Source organism: Fulmarus glacialis, unplaced genomic scaffold, assembly GCF_000690835.1.
Source record: "Fulmarus glacialis isolate BGI_N327 unplaced genomic scaffold, ASM69083v1 scaffold1619, whole genome shotgun sequence".
In the NCBI taxonomy this organism is placed as follows: Eukaryota; Metazoa; Chordata; class Aves; order Procellariiformes; family Procellariidae; genus Fulmarus; species Fulmarus glacialis.
In genome coordinates, this window is record NW_009231193.1 from 22,683 (window position 1) to 42,511 (window position 19,829).

General features: G+C 36.9%; 1 protein-coding gene across 1 annotated transcript in view; it reads left to right on the top strand.

The window, feature by feature from the left end:
- HBS1L (HBS1-like translational GTPase) overlaps positions 1-19,829 on the top strand; it is a gene marked incomplete at its 5' end in the record, with an annotated part of 56,945 nt that overhangs the window by 19,711 nt on the left and 17,405 nt on the right. Inside the window, 2 exons of the mRNA XM_009584468.1 lie at positions 12,465-12,573; positions 19,691-19,829. The exon at positions 19,691-19,829 is cut by the window's right edge and continues 130 nt beyond it. Of these exons, the coding sequence (XP_009582763.1) occupies positions 12,465-12,573; positions 19,691-19,829 (248 nt within the window). The remainder of the gene's footprint in view (positions 1-12,464; positions 12,574-19,690) is intronic.

Genomic DNA, 19,829 nt, shown 5'->3' on the forward strand with positions numbered 1-19,829 from the left:
GTCTTCTACTTTATCCTCCATCTTTCAATACAGCTCTTTTGTAATTGGGCTTATCAGCTGCTAGGTCTGGAAGTTCTTCTATAGTTTGGGCTCGTCAGCTATCAGAGGTACCTTTTGCATCATTCCATCAGCTGTATTATTAGTTCATGTGAGCAAACATCTTTTTTTTTTTTTTCTTCCTTTAAAAGTTTTATTTACAATAGTTAGTTACTTATCTTAAGTAGAGGCATCCATGTGCACAGCTACAAATACTTGCTCTGAAAACAATTCCCGTTGACTCGGGGGCACGTGGGCAGACACTGTTCTGCTAGACTGCCTTAAAAAGTGAGAGCGCCTACTACGTGTAACATGCTAGTTCCTATTTCACTGCTTATTCTTGCTCCTTCGGAAGCTTTCTTCTATCCAGAGTAAAAGGCGTTGCTTGTTCAGTGAGCTGGAGGCCTTGCATAGAACACGATCATTTCTGCAAAGTAGGCAAGCCTGTAGAATGTCAGTCTTTGTGTTTTACTGATTTCATCTTCATTGGAGCCTGCCTTCCAGCATCATTATTTCCATTCTGGTGAATACTGTCAGCTTTTTCCTTGTCTGTTTCTGCAATTTGTTAGAATTGCTCATGGTCAAGAAGGCACTAAACATTGTTTTGTGACAGTTTGGAAAATAACTGTGTCTAATTTCTTTGGTCAGAATAATATCTTGTAATGATTTTTATTTTGGGATTTATAATAGCACAATAGTTTTCACCGTATCGCAGTTTTATTTTTTTGTCAGCAGCAACTTTTTGTTTGTGTTCTTGTATCTAATTGTAGTTTTCAATATAGAGAGTTGACGTACTCTTTGGTACAGTGTTTCTTTTATAAGAATATTTATGGTTCATGTAGAAGAAGTTATGTAACTTTATTTTCTTTGTACCTTAGTATTTTTTTCTTCAATAGCAAATTTCTGTCTTTCTTTGCAGAGCAATGGCCTGAAGCAGTTCTTGTTGAATTCTAGTCTTCACTGTGGTTATGGACTGTAGAATTTAACTAGCATTTAAGTATTTGTACCAAAAACGCAAGATAGGTCTGCTTTGAGTTACATGCATGAACAAATACTGAACATCCCACACAAAAATGGTTGTCTTTAAACCGAGGCTTATGTCCAAAGCTGATTAGTAGTCTATAGTGAAATAATTTTTAACTGGAAGATTGTAGCTTGCCGAAGTGCAAAAAAAAAAACCAAACCACCCCAAAAAACTGTCAAGAGTCTGAACTTTTACTGTGGTGTGGATGATATACATACCACCTACGGTTTCTGTCGGTTGTATAGTAAGGACTTTGTACCTGGTTTTACCAGACTTTGTACCTGGTTTTACCAGATCCCAGAGAAGTGCCCTAACTACTGGCTTCGGAAGATGTCTCCATCTCTATTGAATAGGGGGTGGTGGGCATGGTGAGGATGATCAAGAAGTCAGTTTTGTCACGATGCAAAGTAAAAACCCTTGAAATATGAACTGTTCCACATAATGTGCTTCGATCTTTGCAGTCCCATTTCTGTTGGCAATCCCATACCATCATTCCTACCGTCTTTAGCTTTAATGAAATTCTAATGCATACTGTCATTTCCTTTCGTCTTCATTATAGGTAAAGCTTTCAAAATTGGAGTCTTTGGCTGACTTTTTGTAAAATATGTAAGTAGAGTATGTCTGTCTTTTGGTTTTTTTTTAAGGACAAACCCACAAACTAAAAGGGGACATCTCTGAGGATTTGCTATTTAATTACCATAACCTTGCAAGCAGAAATGCAAAAGTCAGTCTCAATCAGTGAGCCTGTCTCCCTTGAACTCATGAACAATTCCTATTTTTTGTTATTAAATGCATTTGTGTTTCAATTTACAGTAAGGGCGGTATGTGTGTACATAGTGTTTTCAATAATTGCTGTACTGCTGGACCTTGATTATTTTTTCCTTTTAAACTGTACTCAATCTGTTGAACATTTTTGATTCTTTGCAATCATGTCTTACATTAAGTCCATAAACGGCTTTTTTCAGTAGCTGCTAAATTCTTGATATATGATTAGGTTATTCTTTTGGTCCTTTGAAGCCACAAATCTTCTACTCTTAAATGTGCCCTATGCTGACATTGCAATCTGCACTGCCATCCCTGGAATCATGGAGGGGCATCAAGTAAAGGTATTTTTCTTATACAGGGCTAACTTTGCAGAGAAACAAAAAAGTGAATGTGTGGACAAGTAAAAACTTGCAGATTTGACTGACTTTTAAGAAAAAAATGGATTAATTCTCCCACAGATATGTCAACTCTCTGGCCCAGTCAGGGTTTAGTGTAGTTATAGTGTCACCAGCAGAGTGGGAGAGTTGAGAATTCAGAGAACCTAAATTAAATTAAATAAGGTTTTAGCTAATCTTACCTTGAAATTCTCACTACACTAAAAGTTTGCAAAATACAATTTTCTGGAACTTACAAAAGCTGAAAATACTTGCAGCTTCAACATATTAATTGTGCAGGACTAGTAAATACACTTTTTTCCTTCTCCAACTTTAAAAGACCACCTCATTAAGTTTCTGGAGAAAGTTTGCAGAATAGTTGTGGAAGAGTTGAATAGATGTAAGATTATTTTACTTTTTATATACTATCAGTTTGCTGGTATGCTTTTCTTGTTCACTATTCTTCTTATAGTTAAACTTCTGTTTCATACTGAAGTAATTTTGGTGCATAAATAGAAGCTGTGGATCAGGAAAGCTTTATTTTGTAAAATGGCTTGCACTCCTGTAATACAATCAGTGGGAATGTACTTGCATAGATAACATCAACATGTGAAAAACATGTTTCTGAATTACCTGGATGATGTGCAGGCAAATAGCACCATCCTCTGGCATTATAATATTAGTTAAGAATTAAACCTGAAATTGCTGTCTGTTATTTTTGGAAATTCAATATAATTGTAATAGAATGTACATATTGTACTTTCAGTTTTACATACTCATTTTGGCCCGAGGTTTTAACAGAAATTCTGGTAATTTGCATGGACTCTGTGTATTCTGTTCAATTAAGTGACTGGCTAAAGGGGATATCTTTTTAGGGTTATCCTGCCCATAGTGCTGACTCTGCTCTTTACATGACCATTTATGGTAGGAAGTTGCACTTCAGAAATATCAGACCGAGGTTTTTCTAAATCTCAGTGAAAGACAATTCACAGTCATTTAAGAAAAATTCGTTGAATTAGAAAACACCACCAACGACTTACGGTTGTGTATGTGTGGGAGAGTAAAGGTGCTGTTACAGAACAACTGCAAATGTCTAATAAATTATTTTTACGGCAGATGGTAGCTTCAGTTACGGATTGATAAGTGGCATTGTTGGCATTGCTAGAGTGCAAAGAAATACACCTCCCACAAATAAGGTTGTTACAGGATGTTGTTGTAGTTACAGGATGAGTTGTACTGAGTTATGATTATGTGAAGGACTGGATTTTAGTCCATTTAACTATAAGCAGTAGACATGAGAAATACCGCAGGGACATTCTTTTAAAAAACTTGACAGATGAGAAAGTCACTGTTTTGATTGTTGTGAATTCCTATTGGACCTTTACATGTTTACGTATCGGAAGCATCAAAAGGAGGCAGCTGATGTTTGTGTAATCTCTAGAAGAAAACAGACACCCCCCCAGCCTGCCTTTCTGTGCAGGAGATCTCCGTTCTTTTACATGGGAGGTGTTGGCTTAGTGAAACTGGAAATCTTGAGAGTTTAACTCCAGTGGCAGTGCCTTTCTTTCCCCTAATAATATATATTAACTGTGAATGTAAATCAGACCAATTATCCGTGTTTGCGGAAAGACCATACCAATGGTCTACATACAGAGCTGAACTATGCATTCCTTTGTTGAAGTATGTTGCTGAAACATAACTGCTTAGAGATAGATGCTTATTGGAACATCATATTAAGCATACAGAAATTGAGACATACAAGTTTAATTTGCTAAAACACTGAATGCTCACAGTTGTAATAGAGGTCAGTAGGAAGTCTTATATAAACTATCAGTTTTATATATATTAAGCCATTCTCTGAGACATTAGGTTTCTTTGAGACATCAGATATTCTAAATTAAATGAAAACCATTCAATGCAATAAAGGATCACAGGGAAAAAATAGCTTTAATAGGTAACATTAATTTTGTGGTGTTTGAATATTTGAATACATGTAATTTGAATAAGTCCTGATGACCAGAAAAGTTGCATGGGAAGGTGTTTGGTTTAGATAAGAAGAGCAAGAGAACGCAGCAGTAGCTGACTGCTGTATTCAGTATCATCTGGCTTCAGTCGGGAAGGAAGTGTTGATGGCAGGAGAAATGGTGAGACTCCAGAAATTTTGGCTGAGTTCCAGGCAGGAAAGAAAACGTGTTATTGCCTTGTTACAATACATTCCACGCCATCCACTTCAACCTGATCTAATTTCAGTGCTGTGTCCTTCTCATCCTCTAATTTATTTAGTCATGTTCCAATTTTTTTGTTTAATTCCTGTTTGTGCCCTAAACACAACATTTCCTCATGTCATTCCAAGTTTTTCATTGCAGTTCCATTTTTTCTATTTTATCATTCCAAACCCCTTATCTAGCCGTTCCCAGTTTCCTACCTATTTTCCAGTCATTGGCCATGATTATTTTCCATGTTTGCTTTTTTCCACCCATAGTTTGCATTCATTTTCAGTTCTGATCCTCTTCTGCTTCATTTGTTCATGTTTAACTGTGCATGTAACTTGTCCCTGACTATGTGGCCTCTTGCTTTCTCCCCCTCCTTACACACAGTGTTTCCCCAAGTTAGGTTGTTAACTAATATTGTCAAATTTTTTGTGGTCACTGTAGCTCTGCTTTCATCTTCTCTGCTTTATTGATTTTCATTCTTGTAGTCCTTGTCTGTCCTTGATAATCTGCTTGTCTTGCTGCTTGCCAATGTTCACTATACTGTTGGTTTCTTCTGTCGCCCCCTGGTTTTGTTTACTTCTTATGATTACCTGAGGCAGACTCACCAGTTTACTGATGTGGTAGGAAACTATGGAGACCACAGGAGAGGTAGGATTTGCTCTCGGGTGGCACAACCGAGTCCAGCCTGCTCAAAAATAGCCACAGCAGCTACACATTGAATGTTGATGAAGTATTTTGGGGATTTAGTTGTTAAAACTTAAGCCATAAGAGCATGTACAAACTGTTTTCTAGGGCCAAATTGAGTAGATTTTCAGAAGGTGAAAAGATCACCTGAAGGATTTTAATTTATGTAAATACTATTTTCTTCAGGTGCCATTTTTGAAAATAAACTGTTCTGTCTGATCTTTTCTCTTCCGGTTTCCCTGTTTTCCCTGTCTGGAAGGGAGGAAAAAAAAAAAGTAAAAAAAAAAAAAAAAAGTCAGCCCCAGGCAGGTACCTCACTTGAACAAATTAATTTTTGGACTAAAGAGTTCAACTTGCTGAAAGTTGCAAGCATTGAAAGTAAAGCCTGAGCAATGAGAAGTGCCAGCTAACTGTAACAGGCGAGGCTGCCAGCCCTTCTGACTGTGCTTACTGCACATCCAGTTGTTGTAGCTGCATGTAGTGAAGCAAACTGTTTCTGGAACTTCAGTCTTGGGGTAGCAAGTTGTTGTGCTGTTTATGTGTTGTGGGCCACAGAGAACTGGCCCATGTTGGAGATACTCACTCAATAGCCTGCTGAATATCACTCAATAGCCTGCTGTATCCCTCCTCCCTCCTGCTGTATCAAACCTTAAAGGCAAAACAAAAAATTCTTGTAGTCAGGTGCAAGTAGACATTTTTATTTTCAGCATTTTTCAGTGAAAATGTCTACTCCCACTTTCATGAAAAAAAAAAGTCATATTCACCATCTGAAACTTTGCAGAGAAGGTAATAGTTATAACAACAAGACGAAGTTACCTGGAAAACCCCTGACTGTGGTTTCTATTAGGAAATAACCTTTCTTTTAAAAAGAAAAAGTTCAGTGTTCTTGTTTGGAGAATTGTTTTCAGTAGTATCTTTAGAATGGCTGTGTCTCAGCACTGCGGCGTGACTTAACAAGTTGCCTTTTCTGTTATTTTGGACTGTTGCATTATTTTCACTAGTGCTGTGGATGTTCGGTAGTATCCATTTGTATATTGCGGTTCATAGTAGCATAATGTCATGCGTTTTCCTAAAAATTAGTATTTTTAACTGGTATAATTTAAATACTAAAGTAACACTTTATTTTGAAATTTTTTCATGTGGCGTTTTTGTTAGTGCTAGGTGGTGTTTCTTTGCAGGTGCTCCTTGCAAGGCTGCTGATGTTTCTAGGGTCACAGAAGAGCGGGAGAGGCTTTTCTAAGTCATTTAGTTTTTCCTTTCCCAATTATCCTATATTGCTTTATATATTTGCATAAGATAGGATTTCTGTATGTTGGAACTTCCTTCTCGCATGTGCAGCAGACTTTGTCACTGATCTGTTACATCCAAAGAAATTTAAATGATGGGCTATAGGGATGAGTGCATGGCAAATTATATGCAGACAGAATGTTTTAAAGGTTAGCGAACTGTGTAAGTTTAGCAAATCTGGAATGTTCTAAGTTCAGTAGTCGTGTTATGTACTGGTAGGACATGGTTGAGAGTCCTGGACTTTGATATTATTCCCAGCATTGTGATGTGTTGATAATACTAATACACAGTACCACTGCCACTGACGATCCAGTGTGCTCTGTGGCAAACTTAACTAAACTGTACTGCAAGTTGCCACCATGTCCTATAGTATTTTGTAGAATTTATGCGTGTCAAATAATTCAGTTGAATTATTTTAAAAAAAAAAATATTTTCAGTAATGTATCTCTTTAATTTGACAAATTTTTGTATTTCCTTATGTTACTGTTTTTCCTATGTGCTGTGAAATTTGAAGGGAGGAAAATACAATTCTGCTGTTTTTAAGGCAAATCAAAGGTTTTAATGAAAGATTAGAAGCTCGTGAGGTTTGTGGCATAAATAGAAGGATATAAACAGTTTGAAATTTGTCAGCTGGGATATAGTACAGTCAAAATTTTGAAATAGCTGGTTACAATGATGGATGGATGTATTAGATGTTAATATAAACCCACATACATGTGGGCAAACAGGTGATACATGCTTCTGAGCATGAAATTACATGTAATCAGGCTGGCATCTCTGTATCTGGTTGTCTCATGTGTAGTCCATATTCGGAATATTTTCATAATTGTAGAGCCTTAAAATTAGTTTTAAATCATAGCACAGCATATAAGAAGGGAACTATTATCTTGATAGAGGCTTCAGTTATTAAATCTGCTTTTCAGACAGAGCTGTCTTGTCTGTGCTTCTGTTGTTACTAATACACTCAATAGTTGCACTGCCAGTAGTGTATGCAAAAAATATTTTTCTTAATCAGCGAGTCACGAAACGTACTTGGAACAAGCTCATGACATGGTGCACAAACCCAGCACAAAACTAGTGCACTGTCTTTTTTTCTTTTATGCAATCGGTGGCTGTTGCTGTATAATTAGTAGACAAAGGTGTAAGTGGCTTGCTTGTGGTTATATAGAAAGTCTGTAGCAGAGTAAGGGATGCAAACCTTATCTTCTAGATCAGAAGGCTTCGTGTTACATGTATATTTTTCCATGGCAGTGCTGATTTAGACAGCGCTAGGAGGACCTGTAAATTAATTCTGTCTATTAAGAGTCAATACCATCTAGGCTCCCCAGCCCCATTCAAAATTGAAATCGTATACAGCCTTCTTCTTTAAGTGCTCAAACCACTTTTGAAAATAGAAGAATTAATATAAACCCAGTAAAAATTTCAAAAGCATGTAAATGACTTAAAGCTTTAAAGAAAAAGAAACTGCAATCTCGCCACAGTTAATTAGCGCATAATTTCCTTGGAGGTGCATTCCTTTGCCAGTGCTGATACATCGCTAGTAGTTGTTTTGTGTGTAGACATGAATTTATTTAAATGGGATTGCCATCTGAAAAAGCACGGACTCAAGACATGCCTAACATGTTGATATTCTTCCTTTCTTGTTTTTCAATCTGAATTAAGGTGTATTAAAAATTCTGGTTCATCTTACCAGAAGCAGGCTTCTCTGTGCAATGGTGTAGTTGAGCTTAAAGTTTCAATGCCATTATACAATTTGATGAGGGGAAGACAAATTGGGAGGAAAACCCTCTGTGTATAGGAATCGAAAACGGTGGCATTTTGTTTCTATTGTTGAAAAGGTATGGCCATCTGAATGAAGCCAGTGTGGATTTAAATACCCAGTGCTAGTACGCGTTTCTCCAAATACGCCAATATCCCTGCTTCACTTGATATCAACATGTCTTTCTTGAGATGGTGGTTGTTTAACAGACTCCTGTTGTTTTTATGTGCCTCTAAACTACCTGGGAACAGAGTAGACGGACAATCAACTCTTCCAAATACTGAAACATAACTTCCATACCTCCAACAGAATTAGAGAAAAGACCAATTTTTATCTTCCTGTTACTTTCAATGTAAGTATATAAACGAACAAAAACTGAAAAAAGAACTTCTCAAGCCTATTATGTATGATAAAGAAGTCAAAATAATCTTTTGATTTGTTTGTTTAAATATTTTACCGGTACTCCTTACAACCATTTTTACAAAGGAAGTGCAAAATCTAGGGAGTTACAGTAAAGGAAGATGGTTGACTATATCTGTATAGTTTTGCTATTCCAGCTTGAACACCCAGAGAGACTGTTTTCATTTTTAAAGATTATCCCTATGTTTTACTTGCTTCCTGCATATATATGTCTGTGTCCTGTTTATCAGTTTGCAAATACTTTATTGTGCCATCAGATTTTGGGGTTGTACTTTTTAATAATTTTGAAGTTACAGCAGGTGTCATTAGTAATACATTTTGACTGAATCAAAAGACTTTTAAGTCAGAAGACCAACTGGCAGTCACAGGAAAGGTAAAAGCAAAGAGAAGAATAATAAAGGGAAGAGAGCTTTGGTTGTCAAGTTGTCACACACTACCATAGTTGTAGTGGAGTAACGTCAGTGCAGGTCTGTCTGTTCCCTTTGGAATGGGCTCATCCTAATTTAATACTGACACAAGGTGCATCAGTGCATGTTTTGTTTTGTAATAGTGTTTGACTTGTAGCTACAGTATGCTTTAGTCTAGGTATTCTGATGTCAGTGCAGTCTAAATACCAAATACTGTCTGAAAACTACTTTGCTTAAAATAGACTAGAAGTTTTGGTTTTTAAACATTCTGAATTGTGAGAACTATCATGCTGACAAGCCTTTTTATAATTTATGAATGTATACTTTCTGTTTTCATGGAAGGAAAATTTGTTTAATTTTCCTAGTGTTAAGTTAGTGAATTGCCAGAATTTTCATGGAGTGTCCTCTTTGGTAAAATCTCTTGCTCTTCTATTTGACACCATTGGCCAATTGGTTTATTTACTTGCATGTGATCCACTCTTATTTTTACTTTTTGCATTGCCAGAGTAAGTGAAATGTAGCGAGGAGGTACTGGGGCTTCTTTAGGAGTTTATGAAAGATGTATTTGTCTTTGTTTTTATTTTATGTGTACTCTTGATTTACGAAATGTATTGTCGTTGAATTACTTAAGTATGTGTTTAAGAATATCCAAATGGCAGTAGGCATAAAGAACTTTATGAAGCCTTTCTTGGCAAAAACTTATGTATCCTTTATATCCTTTCCTTTCAGAGGTTAATTTTACTCACAGCTGCTCTTGTCCTAATCAGATTGGGATTACTGCTCCTATACTTTTTCCAGGCTTGTCGTGCACTTCAGTTGCCATAGGATACTCTGCTTGTTGATTAAGAAGTGTTCTAAGAATTGTATCTGCATTGTGCATTGTCTTCCTTTTAGGTCCAAGGTGCAGTTTAAGGATTTGCATATGATCTGTTAAGTCCTGAACAGCTTTTGCTTTGCCTGCTAAAGCAGATAAGAATTTATAATGCGGGTTTTCTCTGGTGCCCTATAGATTAGATAGTAAAGTATACTCCTTTCCCGGCCTTGTGTCCTTTGTAATGAAGCCCATAATTATTAATCTTTAATGACGCCTGCAGTGCACAGAAGACAGACTTGGTCCGTATCTCAAATGCACTGCTTGATTTTGTCGTACTTTTTTTATAAAGCACTAATACTTCAGTATAGGTGGGGCGAGGAAGCAGACCAGGATTGTATAAAGACAAACCAAAACATAGAAGATAATCCTGGAATGGTGGCATTCAAATAGATGCAAAGACAAGGCAAGAATTATTAGTAACACTACTGACTTCTAGTGTCTCCTAACCTCTAGTTTTAAATTTCTGTGTTTTCTGTGTCAAATACTTGATTCATTGAATGTATTTTGTCTCCTTGCACATTTAACTTTGGATCAGTGTCAAACACCCCAACAGTATTTGTACAGAGTGAAGCTTAAGTTCTAAATTGATTAGAGAAGATGTATTTTGTAAAACCTTTGACTTTTGATTTTGGATCATATGTAGCAAATATTATTAATAGATTGCAAGTTATATGATATGAATTGTTACCTTGGTTTCTTTCAACTAATCTCATTTCAATTTCATTGTGTTTTTTGTAATTATTAGTTCCTAGCAGCCAGACCTCAAACATCGTATTTTCTGAGAATTAACTATAATTCAGCTTTCAAATGACATGTAAAGCATTCATGTTTAACTGGCAATTGAAAGTGATGGCTGCTTGAAAATTGTTAGAATTGAAGTGGAAAAAAACATACCAACTTGGCAACAAAAGTAATGTAATTTTTACTGTAACTCAAGTGACTAACTACTTATTAAAAAAATGCTGTAGGTGATCTATGTAGGAGCTTAAAGATGAAACAAAATCTTTGTGCTTAACTAGTAGTCCTTGTCCAGTGACCTCAGAATTTTATATTCTGAATCTTTACTCTTTGTGCCAGTTACATAATTTGTGATTATTGTAAACCATGATTTGTGCTGTTGCCTTTCTTTTACTGTTTTTCCTTATTTACAGTGTACTTGGTATGCAACTATTAATAATACACGTACACACTACTTCTTCTGGAGATCTCCAGGTGGCATATAAATAAAATGAGTATCAGCAGATAAGACAAATGAGGGAAATGAAGACCAAGTCATCAATTAAATAAGAATGTCTCAATCTATAGTGTGATTGTTTAGAAAAAGTTGCACAACAGCTTTTTTGGTATGCTGTCTATTATAGACATGACTGTGGTATTCTGTTTCCTTACCTGAAATCTTCAGCAGCCTTGACCACAGCTTTATGTATAAACTGCAAAGCAATATGACTTCGTGGTTTTAAAGGTGTAGCTGTCATACTTTACAACACAATAAACCTAAATGAGTAGGATCAAATGAATCCAACAGTTCATTTTACAGTAGTAATCTAAAATACTTAAGATTAACTTATTATTCAAAATAAGTATTCACTTGACTCCGAATTGGTCTATTACTGGAAGAGTAGTAGCATTTTTCTAGTTTTCAGATATATCTGTAGGTGTAGATTGTTTAAAACTTGCAGCTTAATTCTGAGTTCAGGTTATTGTTTTGCTTTCCTGTGTGTATAACAGCCTTCAGAACACAAGGTACAGCCGCTGTCACTCACACTGTAAAGCTGGAAGTCATTTTCCTTGAAAAGAGAAGGGATCCTAACATTGAAGAGGGAATTGTGGAAAGAAAAGAGCTAGTTTACTTCTTTTACTTAAACTCCCTCTCCCCACAGTAAATAATTTTAATTTTTTTTTTTTTACAGCTTAACAAGAAACTAATAGTACTGTAGTGCTATTACTTGTGAAACTGTAGTTTCACAAAATTAAAAATGAACCTTACTGTAACTGTGTTTTCATTTAAGTTACGGTAAAAATTGATACCTTTAAAGTAATTAAGTTCGTTAGCTCTGGTAATTATTTCTAAATAACCTTTAAATTAGCTAGCTTTTGCGTGTTGCTTGGCTGCTTCGGTGTAATTCAGTACAAGACAACTCTGTTCCTAGGTTTCAGGGAAGGCCTGGTAGCCCACACATAGCTTGTGCTGCTGCTAGCAGTACCTGAGGTAGACATATTTTTTTACCTTACAATAGCCTTGAGGCTCAACAATGTTAAGGCAAAAGAAGTACTCTAAATAAGAATTAACCTAATCAGCTAGTGAGCAGCTGCAAAGCGTTTCTTCATCCTCATATTGCATGAAATGCTTCTGGCATCCTGCAGAACTGCTGCGACTAGAGCTCTGAAATGGTGTAGGTGTCATCTGAATGCTTGGAGGTGCAGATGAGATTTTCACAATAAATATAACTGTTTGTAGATTATTTTGAATAAATATGTAATATATGCAAGTAAGATGCTGAAGTGTGAGAATTCATCATCGCAGACTGGTATCTTTGGGTTGAAGAGAAGTAATGTAACTTTATATTTAACACCTGTTAGTCACAACCTTAAGTTCAAACTTACTTTTTGTCTATTACTAGGAAAAACAAGGGATTCCCAGTCAGCCAGAATGGAATCTGAAATTGTGCCAAAAGTTACCAAAATGACAGTGTCTGGAAAGAAACAATCTATGGGATTTGAAGTTCCATGGTAAGCCAAGCCCTTGTACATCAAGGTACATCAGCAGCTCTTCTTTCAGACTGATGCACCTGTAGCAATTTTTCTTCTTCTTTTTTTCTATTTTTTACAGCAGTTTTAGTGTCACTCTCCAGAACTAACCATCTCAGCTTCTTGTTTGACTCAGAATTACTTTCAGAAGATGGTACCTCACGTTTTGAGTTTAACAAATCCTTTCACTATGAATGGTGCAGAGAGATATCAGCTAGTCAGATTATTTAAACATCCGCTTCATAGAATACTGAACTTTCTTGGGGTTCGTTTATTTTAAATTTAGTTCTCTAAGTGGAATTATGAAATCAATAAATCTTAACTGTAATTGCTTGTTCTTCAAAGGCAGTAATACGTTTAAGACTAATTTATGGGGAAAACAATCACTTATAGCTAAACTTTGCCTTCCTTTGCAGCTTTTATTAACTTTAACAGGTGTCCAGGATACAACTGTTGTAGAGAAGAAACCGGTCCTCCGTATGCTTTAGCTAATTTAGAGTGGTTGAACAGTAGTTCTAATTTTATACTGACTTGGAACTATTGGGGGGATGTCTCATGAGAGCATGAAAACAGATATCTGGATCAGAGTCTACCTACAACAGTAGCCAGCAGTGAATACTTAAAGAAATATATAGGGACAGGGCACGCGTGTTGGGAATACAGTCTGCGAAATATCATTACATGTAGCGTTCTGTGGCTCCCCACCATATTTTTTTTTTATTAGGCTGTTTTTATTCAGAATGGTTAATGGATTTTTCTTACTTGTATGTGCTTATTCTGTTTTTGAACCCTATCTGACAACAGCCACCTAATCTGTGGCAAGAAATTCCATAGTTCATCCTCAGGAAAAAATCTGCAAGTGTAAGAAGTGCCCACATCACCACCTCATCCCACAGTGTTTGTAGTTCTGATCTGGAGAGCATAAGATCTAGCTTGACGAGCTCCTTTCCATAGTCTCCGCGTAAAGTCTGTGCTAAATACATTGTGGTTAGCTGAAGCACTAGCATTGTCTTGCAAGCTTGCAGTGACTTTGTACGCATCCGTTTCTAAACTTGAAAAACAAAGCAAAACATGAACTCCTGCCTGAACTCCATGAGTATCAGAGTTGGGTTTTTAATTCTGCAGCTATCTTCTGGATTATTCACAGCATGAGGGTGAGTTGTCACGGAACAGAATGAATCTGTGTTTATTAACACCTAAGAAAGGCTTGTTCTTTTGATTTTCAGACCCTTGTTATGTTATTGTTGCGTTGATAAATGTACTGCAGAGGGTTTATAATAATACAGATTTCTAAGTACATAGTTTATATCACTGACCAAAAGCACGGTGTTATAAGTTATTTATAGCAGTTTGGATTCTAAAACACCTGTAACTGTGCCCCCTACTCTCGCCCCCAAATATTTATATGGTGTTGGTGCAGACACCATTAGAAGATGATTGTATAGTATATATATTGTATAGTATGTACGATATGTATCAGAAATAGTGTGGCCAGCAGGAGTGAGGAGGTGATTGTGCCCCTGTACTCGGCACTGGTGAGGCCGCACCTCGAATACTGTGTTCAGTTTTGGGCCCCTCACTACAAGAAGGACACTGAGGTGCTGGAGCGTGTCCAGAGAAGGGCAACGAAGCTGGTGAAGGGCCTGGAGCACAAATCTTATGAGGGGTGGCTGAGGGAACTGGGGTTGTTTAGCCTGGAGAAGGGAGACCTCATCGCACTCTACAACTACCTGAAAGGAGGTTGTAGCGAGGTGGGTGTTGATCTCTTCTGCCAAGTAACAAGCAATAGGACAAGAGGAAGTGGCCTCAAGTTGCGCCAGGGGACGTTTAGACTGGACATTAGGAAAAACTTCTTTACTGAAAGAGTGGTCAGGCCTTGGAACAGGCTGCCCAGGGAAGTGGTGGAGTCGCCATCCCTGGAAGTATTTAAAAGATGTGTAGATGAGGCGCTTAGGGACATGGTTTAGTGGGCATGGTGGTTTGGGTTGACGGTTGGACTTGATGATCTTAGAGGTCTTTTCCAACCTTAATAATTCTATGAAAAAATAAAAACTAGTTTTTCTTGTCACCTTTTATGGGATCTTAAAGGTAATTCATGGACCATGTTTTTAAAACCAGCGGCCTAGCATTAGCAAAAATTGCCATTCTTTGACTAGATATTCAGTCTTTATGATTCAGTCTTGTTATGAGGTATGGCCTCATAATAATAAATTAATCTTATTTAAAATGAATGGATTATTAGAAGTCATGAATTGCTTTGAACATTGATTGGCTTTTTTGCTGGGTATTCTTAGTAGGATTGCCTACAGAAAATGGAGTTTGCTCACTTCTGACAAACTGTTTTTCTGATGCTCTAGCAAAACTATTTACCAGGCTTTTTCTTCCTGTTAAGTCATGAAGAAAGCCAGAAGAAGTTGTGAGCAAAAAAGGGTGATTATTTTAACCAGCCTGACCAATATTGTGTAATTAATAATTTTGAAAGGGGAAATAAATGTAGACATTCCTGTAATGACTGTAAGTACTCCGAAAGAGTCGGTTGTATAAAAATAATTCACTAAGCGTCCAGACTAGAAGATTGAAGATAATGTTTAAAAACTAAATTATGCAGAGTTAATCTTCAGCAGATAAGCTTTCAGGTTCTTCTTTGAATGCATGGTGGTGTGAACCTTTCAACAGTTGTGTGAGATTGAGTGTCTTCTAACATGTCTTATAAGAACATATGTTGTATTTCTTAATTTTCCCCAGAAAACAGTGATGTAACCATAAGAGTAAACTGAGTGAAATGTTATGGTCCTTGTTGACAAGGCAACATAGGAGGTTTCTTGCCTAGCGGTTTTAATTTTGACTAAATGTTGGTCCTTGCCAGGCTTTTGTACGTCTGCTGTTTTCCTAACAAAAACCTGTGGTAAGCTCTTTTGACATTTGTGCCTGAATTGCTGGTGGTCAAGCTGTCTTGAGTACATGACCTCAGTGCACATATAAGGTGCTTAACGGTTCTGTCCTTTCAAAGAAGTCAAGAGTTGCTTAATCAGTGGCTTCACATTAGCGGCTAGCAGCGATGTGGCAGACAGGCACAGATGTTGGCAAACTGAGACCGCTCTTGGTAGTTCCATCAAGTTCTCATACAAAGACGCAAGCAATTGGTTAGAAAGTGCTCTTCCTCCAAATATTAATTTTTCTTGATGTGGTGGTTCAACATAACTCAGACCAAGCTGGAACTCTGCTACTGAAGATGCTTGCTAATGCCATCGACTTGTTTACACCCTCAACTGCCTGCACTAGTGACATACTGGGTACTATTATGCTGTCCTATATGTTTTGTCTTCTGACAGAAATTTTCAGTTCAATAATTTTGAAAAATCTCAGTGGAAAAGGCTTACTGAAAAGCATTTTCAATGTCATTCATTTTTTCATTGCCTGTTAGAGATGAAGCTCCTTAGCATTTTTCTGAGCTGTTATCAAGCTTTCAATAAACTATTTATCTGGTTGCCATGAGGAATAACTAACTGTCAGGGTCTTATTGCTGCATCTCTCTTCATGTACTTCCGTGAGACTGGAACTGTACATTTCATCTGCCCATCTTCTGCTTTAGGTACCTAGCAATAAACTCACTCTCCCTTTCCCCAACATTGATCAGCAAAAAGATGAATTATCTCATCAGAGATGCTCTGTAAGTAGATCATACACTCTATCCATTCTGATGTTTCTCCTCTGAAATGTCAAGTCTTGGTTTATCATAGCACAGGTTGTTTTCAGGTTTCCAAAACATGGTCATATCTGGAAACTGTAAAACTCCAAATGGAGCAGTATACTGACTGTTCAAATATTGCACCCTTGAAAATGTAGTAAGGCCTAACGTTGTGATGGCTGGAGTCATGTTTCACTCATTATTTCACTTGTATCTAGCACTTTTTCTTTGCACCACCCAAAATAAAAACTACTTGGCAGCCTTAAGCAATGGTAGTCGCAATAAAGGCTGCTTAGAATTGAGAGAGTAGTTATTTGATCTGGCAATAATGGTGATTCTTTCAGGTGCTGTAATTAGTTTGAATTCTACCACTCAGCATCCATTCTGTTTTTTGAATCCTTACTGACATAGGCCTTGGTCTGCAAGAAGATCTGAGCATCTGGGATTAGAAAAAAACCATCATTACCTAGCTAAACAAAATAGAATTTAGAAGCTTACAAATAACCTGTCTTTCAAAATACATTTTTGTCTTTTAATAGGCTTGATGTGACAGTCTTTGAATATATTTTGGAAAGCTATACAAGAACGGAGTTATGTTTTTGGGTCACATTACTTGCAGCTTCATCTAAATATCTTTCTTTTAGGTTTTTTTCATTTTTGAAAATTTGGTTTGGGGAGAAATGCAGTCATTGAAAAGGAGAGAAAACTATTGTCAACTGCAAAGGCTGCTTTGATATGGCTTCTTATACAAATACTTCTTTCCAGAACTTCAAGTATTAGAATTTCAAGGAAGAAAACTTGATACTGATGTAAAATACCATATTTGCATTACAGTGTGATCTTTGCATATTGGCACTAGTCGTAGTACTTCAGTGTGAAAGCTCTAGATGTTATGCTGACACTGAACTGAAGTTTATCTGAAAAAAGGGAAAAAGACGGAAGAGAGTCTTAATCTTGATGACAGATCTCTAATGCAAATGAATTGTAAACATATGAGGCTCTCTTAATACATGATTCAGGTAAAAATGATCTGGTGTACTTTTTATCATTCAGATAATTTTAAATATGTTATTAAAATATGTAGAAAGCTTTGTCACTGTAATTCTCTTTGCCTTTTATGAATTAAAATGTCCCTGAAGAGACATTGGAGAAAATAATTGTTCTGCCATTCCAAAGTAGTTTTTCAGCGTGAACTTAATGTAGCATTTAAGGAATTTTAAAAAATAGAGCCTTCTATTCAGCCTTATAGAAATGCACTTATCTTTTCCAGTAAAAGAAAGCACAAATAACTGTAGTGACTATTTTTCTGTGGAATAGTTCATGTGTAATCACCTTTCTCCATAGCTAAATCTAAAGCAATGATAACCCACTAATTTTTGGAATTTGGGGAATCCAGTGTATCTTCTTATAAAGGGTATTCAGCTTGTCAAGATACGATGTTGTATATTGGAGCTTGTCTAAGGCTATACTTGGTGTTACAGTACAGCTGGTTTTGTAGTGTCAAATCTAAAATGTCGTGATTGTGTGACCTAAGGCAGTAGTTTGATATAAACTTGTCCTGCTCCTTCAAGTGGTTTAGAATATTTTGATAGGATAAGTTCTTGTGAATAGACTTTATACGGAATTGTCTATCTGTTACGCAGAAGCGCAGGTACCATCTGTGCCCCTGCAACCAGCATGGCTGGCATAAACTAAGTTCTTTGCTTAACTAATTTGAAAAACACGTGCTTGTGTATCCAGCCTTGATGCAACACCCTGGCCTTGGGTTGTGGAACTGTAGCCAAAAAAGACGAGTGCTTACATTTCTGCTTTGGGGTCTTCGCACAATCAGGATAAAAACTTGGCTTTGGGCCTTATGAAAAAGGTGTCAAAATCAGTCTGCTGCAGTACTGATTACATAGGTGGGTTCTGAAACTGAGGGGAAAAAGGGAGATCTATAAAATATCCCATGTTGCTTAGTGCTATAATAAGTGCTAATTTTGTGTTCATTCTGAACATTTCCTAGGTTTAATTTTTTAGATCATAACTCTTGAACTGCTTTGTTCAGTAGACTAACATGCTTGGACTGTATTGTTTCCTGAGATACATACAACGGAAAGGGACTAATACAATGCAAATACTCCTACAGAGACAGAAAATGAGAAGTAATGTCAAAAGCAGAGATGTCACGATGTGGGATTCTGAAGTAGTTTTGTTTATAGAAGTTGAAAAGAGGAAAACTGGGAAGTTAATTGTTGTACTTAAACAGAAAGTGGAGAGTGAAAAATTCACACTGGATGTGGAGACACTTGAGTCTGAGAGCCTGCATGAATCCGTTCCATATAAAGCAGCTGGCAGCACAGTGGTACTGCGTTGGAAAGGATTTCCAGTTTGCAGGGGAAGAAGCCTCTTCTCCTTGGGTAAAGTTTTAAATACAGTATTTTGTAGGTATTTTCAATATACTGTAATGGTCAGTGGTTTGTGTATTGAAGTTTGCTGTGATACAGTGTTGTCACACCTGTAATAACTTCTGTAAGCAGCTTCTGTTCTTGTCTTGCTGCTTACATTAACGCCTCACCACGGAGCTCTGTCAGGCAGTAAGAAAGTTTTTGCTCTCTTGAAGGTGTTACTTAGCATTTGTTTTTAGTGGTCATCTTTGCCATAACAGGTGAAAAATCATATTGTGTATTCTCAGAACGCTTGTGTAAATTAGGAAGATATCCTCATTTACAAATCAGAGAGAAAAAGAGTGAGAGAGTGTAAAAGAATAATATATTTAAGATTATTTATTGTTAGGATTAGTATGGGGATCTGTGGGAGAACAGGGTGTTAGAGAAGGGGAGTTGGGAAATCCAAATCTCCTTAGCCCTACATGCCTTGTTTTATCCATAAAACAAATTTTCTCAGTATTGAAAAATGTAATGCGTCTGTTATGGCTTTCTATAAGCATTGCACCTTAAATTGCAGCTCAGATATGCGTAGTATCTACTCTTTATGCTGTATTGCTGTTCTCACAATAGAACATCGCTGCGTTCAGCTGCAATACTTGTAGTGTATGTGGAAGCTGTTTTAGGATCGATGTTTCAAAGTTGACCAGCAGATGATGACCAGCTCTCTGTAGTTGTTCTGCACAACTGTCCTTTCCCTCCCTGTTAGAAGTAGTGGCTGTGGGAAGCTTTTGTTTATCTGTTTCATGTATTTTACAAGATATTTCTTATCTTGCTTTTGTATACAGTGCTTTTCAGACAAGATATTCAGAGCTGCTATCTGTGCAGTTTGTATCCAGCTGCTTATCGCTTCCACCTTAATGGGCTTATCACATACTCTTTGTCTGGGGCTTACATGATAGTGAAGGGAAAACTCAATTTCTCTCCTATATTTCTGTGGCTTCTTTGTCATTTTGCATTCCTTGTGTTTTCTTTTTTTCCCTAGTGTGATTGCTGAAGAAAATGGCCATGCTAACACACCTCAGAAAGGACTGTTAACTGAAGACGCCAGCGTAGCTTCTGGGGTACTTGAGGCAGTCTCAAAATCTGCTCTTTCACCCCAAGTAGTGCAGGTTTCGGAAGAG